Source organism: Arctopsyche grandis, chromosome 4, assembly GCF_051622035.1.
Source record: "Arctopsyche grandis isolate Sample6627 chromosome 4, ASM5162203v2, whole genome shotgun sequence".
Taxonomy (NCBI): Eukaryota; Metazoa; Arthropoda; class Insecta; order Trichoptera; family Hydropsychidae; genus Arctopsyche; species Arctopsyche grandis.
This window is the reverse complement of record NC_135358.1, coordinates 10703232-10719496: the sequence shown is the minus strand read 5'-3', so window position 1 is coordinate 10719496 and position 16265 is coordinate 10703232. Positions and strand designations below refer to the sequence as shown.

At 33.5% G+C, this 16265-nt stretch overlaps 2 protein-coding genes and 1 pseudogene across 2 annotated transcripts in view; 1 reads left to right on the top strand and 2 right to left on the bottom strand.

Moving 5' to 3' along the window:
- Window positions 1-16265, top strand: part of LOC143910245 (zinc finger MYM-type protein 1-like) — a 727250-nt gene that overhangs the window by 550858 nt on the left and 160127 nt on the right. The window lies entirely within an intron of this gene.
- On the bottom strand, window positions 6357-6913 carry LOC143910747 (cuticle protein 7 pseudogene; annotated as a pseudogene).
- Window positions 10130-14685, bottom strand: LOC143910745 (uncharacterized; the record flags this gene model as incomplete). Its single annotated transcript, XM_077429343.1, has 2 exons — window positions 10130-10717; window positions 14110-14685. Coding segments are annotated over 2 exons (1164 nt in total), but the record flags the coding sequence as incomplete, so codon positions are not given.

Genomic DNA, 16265 nt, shown 5'->3' with positions numbered 1-16265 from the left:
TATACTTTATAATATTAAAATTGAAAAATGAATACATATATAAAATAAAAGTTATTTGATATTTTTTAATGAAAAATTGTGAGATTTGAAGAAAGAATCCCAATTTTTTAAGTACATCGTAAGACAGAATTGTATTTGAAGCATTTATAAAAAAAATTTGGAAAGTGGAAAATTTTAAATAATTATATCGATCAAATATTCTCAGATAAAAGTCGTATCGTGTGGTGTATATACCTTGAATGCCATTTTTGATTGTTTGTGGGTTGTTGACTCTGCGAACGGTAGTGAACTGATAAATGTAGAAGTGAATACCGGGTTTATATAGTCGCTCTGGAAACAACACTCTCTGGTTGACCTACACGTCGAATTCTCGACACTTTTCCTCGGGTCAACAATACGTTGTTTTCGGGACCGCAAATTTATCCTATAAATTATATTATATATATATATATATATATATATATATATATATATATATATATATATATATATATATATATATCTATATATATATATATATATATATATATATATATATATATATATATATATATATATATATATATATATATATATATATATACATTTTTTTTCTCGTATTGATTCTGAATTAATCTTTATAAGGATGTTCGTGCTATTGACTTTTTTTCTATTACTGTTTATTTCTATTACTCTACCCGGCAGGCGGTTTTATCTTTGGTTTGGTGATTAATTATTAGACACGTATTTTGGGCATCCATTTTTGTCAATTTTAGCATTTTCATTTTGCATTTTATCGTTTTAGGGCATTAAAAATGTTCAATTTTAGCATCTATTTTTATGACGAGTTTAATAATAAAAAATTTCGATGAATTTTAATAAAATTTATATACATACATATATACAATTTAAAGTAAACACAACAATTAAAAAATAATAGAAAAATTCAAAAATGTTTTGAAATTAAAATTACATTGAAAATAACATGAATATAAAAATACAAAGACAAAAAAAATAAGAATATAAAAATATAATACCAATTAAAATTTATTAAAACTCAACATGGATCATATTTATACAGATTATTTTTTGAGATTCGTGCGACGATCGGTAACAATTATATTGTATTTACTAAAATACCTTTCAGCATCCACACTATTGACGGGACACCAAATATGATTAATGGCACAACCAAACTCTTCATATTTATTTTTTGTTGCCATCAATAATAGCAATATATCCAGCGTGGATTAACTTTTTATATTCTCTATTAATTGTCTAAAATAGTGCTGATATCCTTGCTATTGCTATTAGGCAATGACAGGTTTCTAAAAAACAAAACTGGTTCTTTAACATTAATATTAGATTTTGTACCTGCGACAGATGGATTGGATAGTTTACTCAATTTTGGAGCAATAGATTTGTCTCATTTAGTCTTGAGTGCAAGTCTAGTTCTAAAACGCTTTTTCGAGCAGCCTTTTGGATACACAGCTCCAACAGTCTTCTTTTGTTTACAGTAGTAGACACAAGCAGTTTCTTGGTTTCGACAGGAAAAACACCGTCTATGGTAAACTGAAAGCTCTGTTGTATCCCCTCAATTTCTTCACGTACTAAATGTGCAAAGGGATAGGATAGGAGGACCCTTCTAAATTATCTTTTAATTTTATAAATTTAATGCTAATTTCACTTTTGTTTGTTATTTTAGCATCTATTCGCATATTTTACGAATTTAGCATGTATGTACATATTCCGAATTTTAGCATAAATTAAGCATTAATAGCAAAATACGTGTCTCTAGTGATTATAGAAACCTCTCCGATAAGAAGAAATAAGGCGTGGGAATCGGCAGAATGCAATATAAAATGAATACAAAAATTACATTCCAATAATGCGAAAACATGTATTTGTATTATTGAATCCAATAATGTCGAATAAACGATACTTTACTGTGTTATATAAATTTCAGAAGTTAAATTGAGAGTTCTCATTTCTCGAGAAATGAAAATCATCGAGAAATCAGAATCACTAATAATGACCATATCTAAAAAAAAATGGTTCCTATCACTAAGATAAGAAGCAAAGAGTTTAAGAAGACGCGTTGAAAAACCCACTTCAGCTAACCTGATCAGAAGAGCGTCATTATTGACTTGATCGAAGGCTTTACGAAAGTCAAAGTAGGCTACATCAACTTGCTGACCAAAGTCAACTTTAGACATGATCAAATGTGTGAAGCAGGTGAGATTAGTGTAAAACCATGTTGCTCATCACACAATAATTTTTTAAACTGCGTAAGAATCAAACGGTGAAGTATGATGTCAAAATTTTGGGAATAGCCGAGATAATAGCAATGGGTCTTAATTTTCAACCTCATTTTTAGAGCCACTTTTACGAATAGGAATAACTAGATAATTTCCATTTTTCAGGATAATTACCAGAACCAAGAATAAGGTTAAAAATAAACTAAAGAGGCTCTAAGAGCGAATTACAGCATGCATTTAATACGTCAGGGGGCACACCGTCAGGCCCAACAGACCCCTTCAGCACCTAAATTGCCATCCTATTTTCTATCTATTATATTATTGAAAACCAAATGATCGCAATCAGATCAGAGAGCGGAGTAATAATTAGGAATAGAGAAGAAATCATAGACAGAGTTTACACGTTCTATGCAAAACTATACGAGAACGACAACGGCCAATTCCCCACTCTGGAATCGACACACGGCCAAAGGGTTCCTGCAGTATTGCCTAGCGAAGTAGAGGCCGCGCTAAAAACTGCAAAGAATGGTAAAACCCCAGGGGAAGATAATATTCCCATCGACTTACTAAAATGTGGCGGCCCCCCCCTAATTAATATCTTAGCTAGGCTTTTCAGCAAATGCATCCAGAACCAAGCTATACCAGAAGGATGGAATAACGCAACTATCATTTTAATACACAAAAAAGGCGACAAAAGCGATATCAAGAACTACCGACCCATTAGTCTACTTTCAGCGGTCTACAAGCTCTTCACGAAGGTTATTACAGAAAGGCTGAAGAATATCCTCGACGAGAACCAACCTATAGAGCAGGCAGGGTTTAGGGCAAATTTCAGCACAATGGACCACCTCCAAGTAGTTGGCGAACTAATCGAGCGCGCCAACGAATATCAACGGCCACTGTGCCTAGGTTTCGTCGATTATGAGAAAGCCTTCGATACAGTTAGTCATAATGCAGTACTTAACGCTCTAAAAACACAGGGAGTGCCGGAACCCTATGTGGGACTGTTAGCTACAATATATAAGAATGCCACAGCTTCAGTTAAAATTTTTTCAGGTACAGATAGATTTAGCATAGGAAAAGGAGTAAGACAAGGAGATACAATCTCGCCCAAGTTATTCAACGCGGTGCTTGAGGGAGTTTTCAGGAAATTGGATTGGGATACAGCCGGAGTAAGCATCAATGGTCGCTTTTTGAGTCACCTTCGGTTCGCAGACGATATAGTTTTAGTAGCTCGTGATTCAGCTGACCTACTTATCAGACTAACACAGCTGGACAGGGAAAGTAGAAAAGTAGGATTAAAAATTAACGTAGATAAGACTAAACTAATGTTCAATAGTTATTGCATGCCTGATAGCATCCCCTTAGATGATAAACCAGTAGAAGTAGTAAATAATTATTTATATTTAGGTCAAATAATTGACATGTCTGGTAGTAAAAATGAAGAGATAAAGAGACGTATGAAATTGGGGTGGAGTGCATTTGGACGGATGAATGCTGTTTTTAAATCAAAAATGCCACTCTGCCTGAAGAAAAGGATCTTTGATCAATGCGTTTTGCCAGTGATGACGTATGGATGTGAAACTTGGACACTGAACGCCAAGATGCAAAATAAAATCCAATGCACTCAAAGAAGTATGGAACGCTGTATGCTTGGCATAACGAGGAAAGACAGGAAGCGGAACACGTGGGTGAGAAATATGACAAGGGTAGTGGACATAGTGGATAGAGTGAAGAGATTGAAATGGCAATGGGCGGGTCACGTAGCTAGGAGGATGGACGAAAGGTGGACAAAAGAAGTGCTTGAATGGTACCCGAGAGAAGGCAAAAGAGTAAAAGGAAGACCGCAAGGAAGATGGGTGAACGAAATTAGGAAAATGTGCGGAATGAGATGGATGAGTGTTGCGCAAAACAGAGACGAGTGGAAGCGTGTTGGAGAGGCCTTCATCCAGCAGTGGATGGCGAATGGCTGTAAATGATGATGATGATGATGATATTATTGAAATCGAAATATTTATTAAATCATTGCTGCTGAATCTGAATGTAATATTTTCCACCTTAGTGAGCGTAAATTGTAATCCGTAAATTGTCGGATATTATTCTAACCTATTTGTCTGGTAGTCTGCGCTCATCATTGCTTTCATGATTGATTGTAATTTATGAGTGGAATTTTGATTTACTCTCTTCCATTTGGGCCTCACAGAGATGTTTTGTATTTGCAGTTGGTTCTTATTTATTGGAACTGGCGGTAGGTGCAAGACATTCCTTATGTTATATTTTATATTTGATATTTTTACGTTATCTGCTATTATTAATTGTTGCTATTGTTTTTTATGATTATGTATAAATGTATTTTTGTCTGTGTATATACCAACATATGTTTATATTTATTTTATATTTATTATTTAAGATATTTCCTTCTTTGTTGTTTTTTTATAATTTGTAATTATTATTATTATTATCCACTATTATATAGCAATTATTTTTATGATCGTGTTAAATGTATTGTTTGTGTATATATATACATACATACATATGTATGTTTTGTTTTTGTCATGTCTAATTTCTTTAGTTATTATTTTGTTTCCTTTCTGTTATATTTTTGACCATTGTAATGCTACAGTAGTCCAAACTTTAAATAAATAAATATGTATGTAAATAAATTAAACGAGGAAGAGAATAGTCCAATTTGAATAAAAATAAGAATATGTATAGATATCGAACTCTCTTCGGGTATCGAGGGGTTACAATGCATCGCAGATGTTTGTAGAAGGGCACGTGTCTCACTTTGGGGCCATTCTCAGAATGAGAGCGGCTTCCCTACGCCGTAGTTTATTTGTATCGTCAAATTATTTGCTTGCTGCTGCGAATTCTCATTTCTGCTGTTCTCTGTATGTTCGGTGGATGGAGTTACTCCACCGACCGCCATAAATAGACTTTCTTTTATTAGTTATTATTTATAACTATTATTATTATTTATTATTTAATATTATTATTATTTATTTATTTATTAATAGTTTTGGACCATTGTGGCATTACAGGAAGAACCTAATGCGCCACAATGGCCTATATTTAACAAATATATAAATACAAGTAAAATTAGTAAAAAAAAACAGAAAAATTAAAAAACAGAAAACATGTTAAAATAAAATAATAATAAAAAAGTAACAAAAGGAACATAATAATACAATTAAAATAGTACATAAAAATGTACAAAGGAGAAAGATAAAGTAAAATAAATAAAACAAAATATGAATAAAACATAAAATCACAGCGAGGCCCAAATGGAAGAGAGTAGATTAAGATTCCACTCATACATCACATTCAAATTAAGAAAGTAATGATGAGTGCAGGTTACCAGATAAATATATTAAAATAATATCCGATAATCTACGCTCACCGAGGTGGAAAATATCGCATTATATGTACATATATATGTATATTATTATTGTCATTATATTATATTTATTTTTTTATCATTCATTTTTATTATTTATATGGACGATGGGGATTGCACTATTCTCCCTATCGTCTGGAATAAAAAGTTATTATAATATGTTGTACATATCATCATCATCATCATTTACAGCCATTCGCCATCCACTGCTGGATGAAGGCCTCTCCAACACGCTTCCACTCGTCTCTGTTTTGCGCAACACTCATCCATCTCATTCCGCACATTTTCCTAATTTCGTTCACCCATCTTCCTTGCGGTCTTCCTTTTACTCTTTTGCCTTCTCTCGGGTACCATTCAAGCACTTCTTTTGTCCACCTTTCGTCCATCCTCCTAGCTACGTGACCCGCCCATTGCCATTTCAATCTCTTCACTCTATCCACTATGTCCACTACCCTTGTTCCACATATAACATTATGTAAATAGTAAACCATCTGATGGAAATTGAAAAGCAGTGTAATGTATTTTTTGTGATATGTTTGTATAGTGGAATGAGTACCCAATTGATATCATTTATCATTTTACATAATCAAATATCTTCACAAATCACATTTAGTATAAAAATTTCAAATAAATAAAAAATTTAAATATTTTTTTCATAATTTATTCAATAAATACTACTTAAAACTATAGGGAGTGGAGTTTCAATGTTGAGGTATCATAACTTAATGATGATAGTAAGATTGGGCTGGGGCAGCATAGTGGGCAATTGGAGCAGCATAGTGGGCAATTGGGGCAGCTACCTTAACTACGGGTTTGTAGGCAACAGCGTGTTGGGATGGTTCACGGTGGACGACTGCGTTGAATCCATTGTGGTCATCAGCGGTGTATTCGACAACACGGTGGGTGCCATCAGGTTCAACCAAAGAGTAGGATCCTTGGACGGCATCTCCGTGACGAACTTCCTTCTGGCTCTTGATGTCACCGGTATGTTCATCATGGACGGAGTATTCGAAGTTGTATTCGGCTGGGGCATCGGCGTATTGGGCATAGTGAGCTACTGGAGCCACATGGTGGGCAATGGGGGCAGCATAGTGGGCAACTGGGGCACCATAGTGGGAGACTGGAGCGAGGATTCCAGCCTGGGCTGCGGCCACGAGGCAAGCTAAAGCGACGAACTGAAAACCGAAAAAATATATATGTTAAAACACAATTCACTATTTTAAAAGTCTTCTTGTTATTTAGCACGTTATCACAATTAACTACGCACTTTGAATGCCATTGTTGCTGATTACTGTTCGTGAACTGTTTGAGCTCTGAGACAAACTGTACCTTCTGAATAAAGTTGTGTCGTTTATATACTCTGGAATTGCCCAACTTTCTACTTCTTAAAACATGACCAGTCCAGCTTATTTTTTTTCGGCTTATTTTTTTAATTGTCCATACTTGATCTAGATACATTGTTTTTTACATAATATTCTGCAATCACACCTCTCGCTTTGCACAACTGTCACACTATTCGGTGACATTCAATATTGATATGACAGTCGGCTTTGGGTTACGGCTTATTATCTATTAGCTATTAATTGTGATTTTTAATTACTTTTTTTGTTTGAAAAATGATATTGGTTTATTTATTTCATGCTAACTGTATTTTTTTTTAAATCTGTTTTAACATGATAATTGTTCACCAAAAATGGTTGTTCTTTCCTTCACTTTCAGACTGGTTTTTCCGCATATTATACAATGATTTCAGTTCTCATTCATGGGGTTGTGTCATATATATGTACATATAAGATATCGCGCAAGGTTTTGTACTTTAAGTGATTTAAAGAGTTCAGGTTAAATATGTTTTCCACTCGTCCACATCCCAAATTAGGAGCTGAAATTCCATAAAATTTTTTCTGTTAAAAACTTTTGCGTACTCTTATCTTATTATTCAATTAAGTAATGACAACTAGAATGTTTCCATCTATTAAATAGGTTACGGTCGAAGCGTATTTTCAGTTGTAATATATTCCAACTGGCATTTTAGGTCACTAATATTCGAATACAATTCAACTTGTAAATTATACATATGTATATCTATAAGCGCAAATACACTTTCAACAATATTTCAACAAATGTGCCAGTTATAAAAAAAACAGTTGAGTTTTGAAAGCTCTGATGTTTTTAAGAATGCTTTATAATTCAATAATGCGTTAATATTTGCTAGGTATTACGAATAAAGGTAATGAGTACCATATAACGATAGCTCTAAGAATGTGTTCAAAACAAATATGTGACTTTCCAACTCAATTTACTAATCGTGTGACGTTTTTATGAAAAACCTAACTTCTTCATCTAACTATCCAGCATTCCAATTTATAATTGAACTGTGTTTTCAGTTGTAGTATATTTTGACCAGTTGGATGTAATTCGCCATATGAATCAACTTAGGTGGGTTAGATATGTAGAATATATTCCAACTAGTCAAACTTTATTAAAACTGAAAATAGTCTTTAACTACAACGGTAGTTGGTAGCAAGTTAGTTGGAATATATTTTAACTAGTCAAAATCTATTACAACTGGAAGATACACTTTAACAGTAACATATACAAACAATATCAGAATTATGATAAGAGATCACTTTCTTATAATAATATGATGAGAATGCCGAACTAATATTTAATGTTTTGGATAGAGGAAAACTTCTCTACACAAAAAAATTATTATAATATAACAATTTCAATCAACCGCCAAATATATCTATGGGTTTCAAAAAAAATGACACGTTCGAATTAACAGCTTAACGAGACTTTATTACGATTTAAATATAAATGAATATTAGAATATACAATATTCCAAAAATAAATTATATTTAATAGAATAAAATTATCTATTATTTGTAGGTAGGTACCTACATACATATTTACACTTACCATATATTCGTTACATATGTACATACATACATAGTTGTGAATGCAAAACGTTGAGTATGTCGATCGCTACTATTACGATTTGGATGAATATAAAATTGAGATCAAACTTCTTTCGGAATTCGTCCGTTTTATTTAATTTACTTGTTGTCAAGTTTCAAATAAAAATTTGCACCTCCAAAATATGGACACATGATATTCCCTCCATTATGCACCGGGAAACCACTGCACTAGAGAAAAACATTTCTGAAAACACTTCAATTCATGACAGTAATTAATTTATGTTTGGCATGACGAAGTACATATATGTAGGTATATGCTTGATTGAGGAAAATTGTAGGCAATTAAGGAATATATGTAGGTACTTATGTATGTACTAAATACCATAATATTTAATGTGCTCCAAAACGATTTTATTTTATATACTTTTTACCAGATAACTTCCTTAAGAGTTACATATATTACGTTTGGTAATATTACTTTCTCAACTTTAGCATTTCATAAAATTTTCTTGAAATCTAGGGCTTCTTAACTTTTTTTATCAAATTGATCATGTATGCCTTCAATTACATAAATATGCGGAGTAAAAGATCGTGCTTAATATTAAAATGCGATTAATTTTAAAATACTGAGTTTATTTTAAATATCCTGGAAGTTTTTTTTATTTTGAACTCTTTTGAAAAACAATTACTCAAGATACCAAAAAGTTATTTTCATCATTTCTCACTCAGACCTTATACGCCCAAGACTTGGGGATGCTTTTTTTTAAATAAAGAGATCATTGCATCTTAAAGTAAAATATCTCTTTTCTGTTTCTAAATATTTAGTTTAGCTAACACTTCCTATATCTATTTGATAACATTTTTTTTCAATTTATGTCATAGTAACATTAGAATATTTTTACAATAATACAAAGATATGATTTGTATCTGTGTTACCTATGATATGATATGATGGTCACGATCTGGAAAATTTGCATAAATTGGTTCAGTACTTAACATTACTTAATATACATATATAGTCGGGTTAATATATGTAGATATTTTCATTCATCCTAAATTTAATAAATATGCTATTACGGTTTCTTACCTTTACTACTTTACATACTTTTTATTTATTCCTTTAGAATATAACTTAAATATTTTAATTATTACTAATAATTCAAATTCCGCTTTCAACGAATTTTTTGATTGCCAGTTTACACAATTAGTTCTGATACAAATTCATTATTGTATGAGTTATATTTTGATCAATAATTCCGTTTTCTTTAAACAATGATTGTTTTGTATAAACGGTAACAATATATTTGTACACATTGTATATTGGAATATGGTAATGGTGAATGATACATTTGAATTTACTTAGTCTGAGTTATATAATATTTTGATCAAAGACTCAATAAACGGTAACAGTATGTATGTATATTGGGACGATGATTTTATTTAAGATGTAATGTGATAGGGAAAAATGGCAATGATGAATAATAGATTTGGATTAACTTTGAAATAATTTATTTACAATATTAGCTACTTAATACTAAAATTCGCAATGGTCAACAAACAATTCAAATTGTTATGATCTAATGATGATAATAGGAAGCGACGGGAGCAGCATGTGCGTATCCTCCGTATACGGGAGCAGCAGCTACGTGAGCAACTGGGGCAGCATAGTGGGCAACTGGGGCAGCAGCATAGTGAGCTGGAGCAGCATAGTGAGCTGGAGCAGCATAGTGGGCAATTGGGGCAGCTACCTTGACTACGGGTTTGTAGGCAACAGCGTGTTGGGATGGTTGACGGTGGACGACTGCGTTGAAACCATTGTGGTCATCAGCGGTGTATTCTACGATACGTTGGGTGCCATCAGGTTCAACCAAGGAGTAAGATCCTTGGACGGCATCTCCATGACGGACTTCCTTCTGGCTCTTGATGTCACCGGTGTGCTCATCGTGGACGGAGTATTCAAAGTTGTATTCAGCTGGGGCATCGGCGTATTGTTCATAGTGAGCTGGGGCAATTTGGTGGGCAATTGGGGCAGCATAGTGGGCTACGGGAGCTGCATAGTGGGCTACGGGAGCTGCGTAGTGAGCTGGAGCAGCATAGTGGGCTACTGGAGCGATGACTCCAGCCTGGGCTACTGCTACGAGGCAGGCCAATGCGAAGAACTGAAATAAACATAATAATTAATTTATTATATAATGCTAAGTTCATATTGCTGTTGTAATCCAATTTTAAAACTGCACATATTAAGTTACATTAAATTATACATGAAAACAAACTAATACCGGGTTAACACTATACGAGCGCACTCAGATCGTTACGTATTTCATCGTTTGTAGGTCACATATACTTTGAATTCCCCGTTTTGAACTCATATATTACATTATAATATTAAAATTGAAAAATGAATACATATATAAAATAAAAGATATTTGATATTTTTTTAATGAAAAAATGTGAGATTTAAAGAAAGAATCCCAATTTTTTAAGTACATCGTAAGACAGTATTGTATTTGAAGCATTTATAAATAAAATTTGGAAAGTGGAAAATTTTAAATAATTATATCGATCAAATATTCTCAGATAAAAGTTGTAGAGTCGTATCGTGTGGTGTATATACCTTGAATGCCATTTTTAATTGTTTGTGGGTTGTTGAGTCTGCGAACAGTAGTGAACTGATAAATGTAGAAGTGAATACCGGGTTTATATAGTCGCTCTGGAAACAACACTCTCCGGTTGACCTACACGTCGAATTCTCGACACTTTTCCTCGGGTCAACAATACGTTGTTTTTGGGACCGCAAATTTATCCTATAATATATATATATATATATATATATATATATATATATATATACATATATTTTTTTTTTCGTATTGATTCTGAATTAATTTATAAGGATGTTCGTGCTATTGACTTTTGTTTGTTTCTATTACTCTACCCGGCTGGCGGTATCATCTTTGGTTTGGTGATTATTAGAGCCACGTATTTTGGGCATCTATTTTTGTCAATTTTAGAATTTTCATTTTGCATTTTAGTGTTTTGGGGCATTAAAAATGTTCAATTTTAGCATCTATTTTTATGAAGAGTTTAATTTTATATAATAAAAAATTTCGATGAATTTTAATAAAATTTATATATGTACATACATATATGTATACAATTTAAAGACAACACAACAATTAAAAAATATTAGAAAAATTCAAAAATGTTTTGGAATTAAAATTACAATGAAAAAAACATGAATATAAAAATACAAAGACAAAAAATATGAATATAAAAATATAATACCATTAAAAATTTATTAAAACTCAACATGGATCATATTTATACAGATTATTTTTTGAGATTCATGCGACGATCGGTAACAATTATATTGTATTTACTAAAATACCTTTCAGCAACCACACTATTGACGGGACACCAAATATAATTAATGGCACAACCAAACTCTTCATATTTATTTTTTGTTGCCATCAATAATAGCAATATATCCGGCGTGGATTAACTTTTTGTATTCTCTATTAAGTGTCTAAAATAGTGCCGATATCCTTGCTATTGCTATTAGGCAATGACAGGTTTCTAAAAAACAAAACTGTTTCTTTAACATTAATATTAGATTTTGTACCTGCCACAGATGGATTGGATAGTTTACTCAATTTTGGAGCAATAGATTTGTCTCATTTAGTCTTGAGTGCAAGTCTAGTTCTAAAACGCTTTTTCGAGCAGCCTTTTGGATACACAGCTCCAACAGTCTTCTTTTGTTTACAGTAGTAGACACAAGCAGTTTCTTGGTTTCGACAGGAAAAACACCGTCTATGGTAAACTGCAAGCTCTGCTGTATCCCCTCAATTTCTTCACGTACTAAATGGGCAAAGGGATAGAATAGGAGGACCCTTCTAAATTATCTTTTAATTTTATAAATTTAATGCTAATTTCACTTTTGTTTGTTATTTTAGCATCTATTCGCATATTTTACGAATTTAGCATCTACATATTCCGAATTTTATCATAAATTGAGCATTAATAGCAAAATCCGTGTCTCTAGTGATTATAGAAACCTCTCCGATAAGAAGAAATAAGGCGTGGGAATCGGCAGAATGCAATATAAAATGAATACAAAAATTACATTCCAATAATGCGAAAACATGTATTTGTATTATTGAATCCAATAATGTCGAATAAACGATACTTTACTGTGTTATATAAATTTCAGAAGTTAAATTGAGAGTTCTCATTTCTCGAGAAATGAAAATCATCGAGAAATCAGAATCACCAATAATGACCATATCTAAAAAAAATGGTTCCTATCACTAAGATAAGAAGCTAATAGTTTAAGAAGACGCGTTGAAAAACCCACTTCAGCTAACCTGATCAGAAGAGCGTCATTATTGACTTGATCGAAGGCTTTACGAAAGTCAAAGTAGGCTACATCAACTTGCTGACCAAAGTCAACTTTAGACATGATCAAATGTGTGAAGCAGGTGAGATTAGTGTAAAACCATGTTGCTCATCACACAATAATTTTTTAAACTGCGTAAGAATCAAACGGTGAAGTATGATGTCAAAATTTTGGGAATAGCCGAGATAATAGCAATGGGTCTTAATTTTCAACCTCATTTTTAGAGCCACTTTTATGAATAGGAATAACTAGATAATTTCCATTTTTCAGGATAATTACCAGAACCAAGAATAAGGTTAAAAATAAACTAAAGAGGCTCTAAGAGTGAATTACAGCATGCCTTTAATACGTCAGGGGGCACACCGTCAGGCCCAACAGACCCCTTCAGCTTCCAAATTGCCATCCTAAAATCTATCTATTATATTATTGAAATCGAAATATTTATGAAATCATTGCTGCTGAATGTGAATGTAATATTTTCCACCTTAGTGAGCGTAAATTGTCGGATATTATTCTAACCTATTTGTCTGGTAGTCTGCGCTCATCATTGCTTTCATGATAGATTGTGATTTATGAGTGGAATTTTGATTTACTCTCTTTCATTTGGGCCTCACAGAGATGTTTTGTATTTGCAGTTGGTTCTTATTTATTGGAACTGGCGGTAGGTGCAATACATTTCCTTCTTTGTTGTTTTTTATAATTTGTAATTATTATTATTATCCGCTATTATATAGCTTATTATTTTTATAATCGTGTTAAATGTATTGTTTTTGTCATGTCTAATTCCTTTATTTTTTTAGAGTTATATTTTGATCAAAGATTCCTTTTTGTATAATCGGTAACAATATTTATGTACACATATATTGAGATGATGAATTTATTTAAGACGTAATGTGTTGAGGGATAATGTGAATGATATATTTGAATTTACTTAGTCTGAGTTATATAATATTTTGATCAAAGACTCAATAAACGGTAACAGTATGTATGTATATTGGGACGATGATTTTATTTAAGATGTAATGTGATAGGGAAAAATGGCAATGATGAATAATAGATTTGGATTAACTTTGAAATAATTTATTTACAATATTAGCTACTTAATACTAAAATTCGCAATGGTCAACAAACAATTCAAATTGTTATGATCTAATGATGATAATAGGAAGCGACGGGAGCAGCATGTGCGTATCCTCCGTATACGGGAGCAGCAGCTACGTGAGCAACTGGGGCAGCATAGTGGGCAACTGGGGCAGCAGCATAGTGAGCTGGAGCAGCATAGTGAGCTGGAGCAGCATAGTGGGCAATTGGGGCAGCTACCTTGACTACGGGTTTGTAGGCAACAGCGTGTTGGGATGGTTGACGGTGGACGACTGCGTTGAAACCATTGTGGTCATCAGCGGTGTATTCTACGATACGTTGGGTGCCATCAGGTTCAACCAAGGAGTAAGATCCTTGGACGGCATCTCCATGACGGACTTCCTTCTGGCTCTTGATGTCACCGGTGTGCTCATCGTGGACGGAGTATTCAAAGTTGTATTCAGCTGGGGCATCGGCGTATTGTTCATAGTGAGCTGGGGCAATTTGGTGGGCAATTGGGGCAGCATAGTGGGCTACGGGAGCTGCATAGTGGGCTACGGGAGCTGCGTAGTGAGCTGGAGCAGCATAGTGGGCTACTGGAGCGATGACTCCAGCCTGGGCTACTGCTACGAAGCAGGCCAATGCGAAGAACTGAAATAAACATAATAATTAATTTAGTATGTAACGCTAAGTTCATATTGCTGTCGTAATCCAAAATTATATATGTATTGCTCATGAGATAATGAAGACTGATTTACATATTGTATCACACAAGTGAATTTGGAATAGTTTTAAAAGCATAAAGATTGATCAAAATTGTACAAATCAGTTAAATAATATGCTACTACTAATTAAATCCAACTAGAACTGATAACCAAAAAAAATACTGATTGAATTGAATTAAAAAAAATGCTATTTAAATTTGAAGGATTATAAGACATCATAGTAAGGATACTTGAGATTTGTATCCGATCTATTTTTTTATTAGCTTTTTCAGGCATATGATTTGAGCACGTACTTTGAATGCCATTTTTGAGGATGTGATAGTTGCTGTGACTGAATCAGTGAACTGTGCCAATTGAAGCTGTTCGCGGTGCTTTTATAGTCGCTGCACTTGTTGCACCCTACCACTCGGCCAGGTGGAAGACCGGTCATCGTGTCTGTTCGCTCTAGTTTTTTTTTTCGTGCACTTTTGCCCTCAGGGCCGACTGTTTTGTTTGTTTATTCGCACGTATGTTCCTCTAGGTATACGAATGTATGTGGCGGCGAAACCTGTCGGTTCGAAAAGTTGCGCAACCGTGCGTTTACTCGCATATTTGACGCGATCCACGCTTAATTAGACCGAACGCGAGATATGGTAATTGATTGGTGCAACGCCGTGCACTTTAGTAGTGCGACACATATAGTATCTCGCCACCGTATGGAATTGATTTGCACAATTTTGTCTTTTGAATATTGTGGGAAACGGTGCGAATTTTACAATACTTGTCTATTAAAAGTAAGTTGAATATTTTTTTAACACATCTACATACATATATATGTACTAGTACTTTGTTTATACCTATGTATATTCGTGTACATTGTATTGTATAGGTATACGTTATAGTCCAAATGTTCACTCCAGTTCGTTCATGAACATGCTAGTTTGTTCATACAGGAACTATTAGTTTTAGTTTAAGAACTAAAAGTCAAAATCTATCTTCAAATAGACTCACCAGGTGTCGCATGAAACTTGTAGCTGTTAACACTTTTGACCTGTCAAAACCTTTGAGATGTCAATATGCCAAATATTTAAAATGTAAATCCTATATGATCCTTATAACAACGTTGCTATAATTACGGTTTCCATTAATTTTTAAAATATTGCAACCCAGGGTAAGCAATACGGGTCTACGTGACGAGCCGGAATGTTAAATTACCGAAAACGCAAATATCGGAAGGCAAAGATCGAAAATCGAAAGATCTTAAGTCGAAAGATCAAAAAAAAATGGTGCATGGTAAACGGTACATACTCACGTACATACTCACTTAATTTGCGCGAGCAGGATACAACAGGAACAAGAGGAACATGCTTTTCCTTCCGTATTCTGCGCGCGCACATTAATTAATAGACCGAAGCAATACATATGTATGTGCATAGAGGTACCCGGAAAGATGCACTAAATTGCACTGAGTTGTAGTGCAGTTCAGAGAAGTTCTAATTTTCAAAAGCGAATTCCACAAAAAAAGGTTAGCAC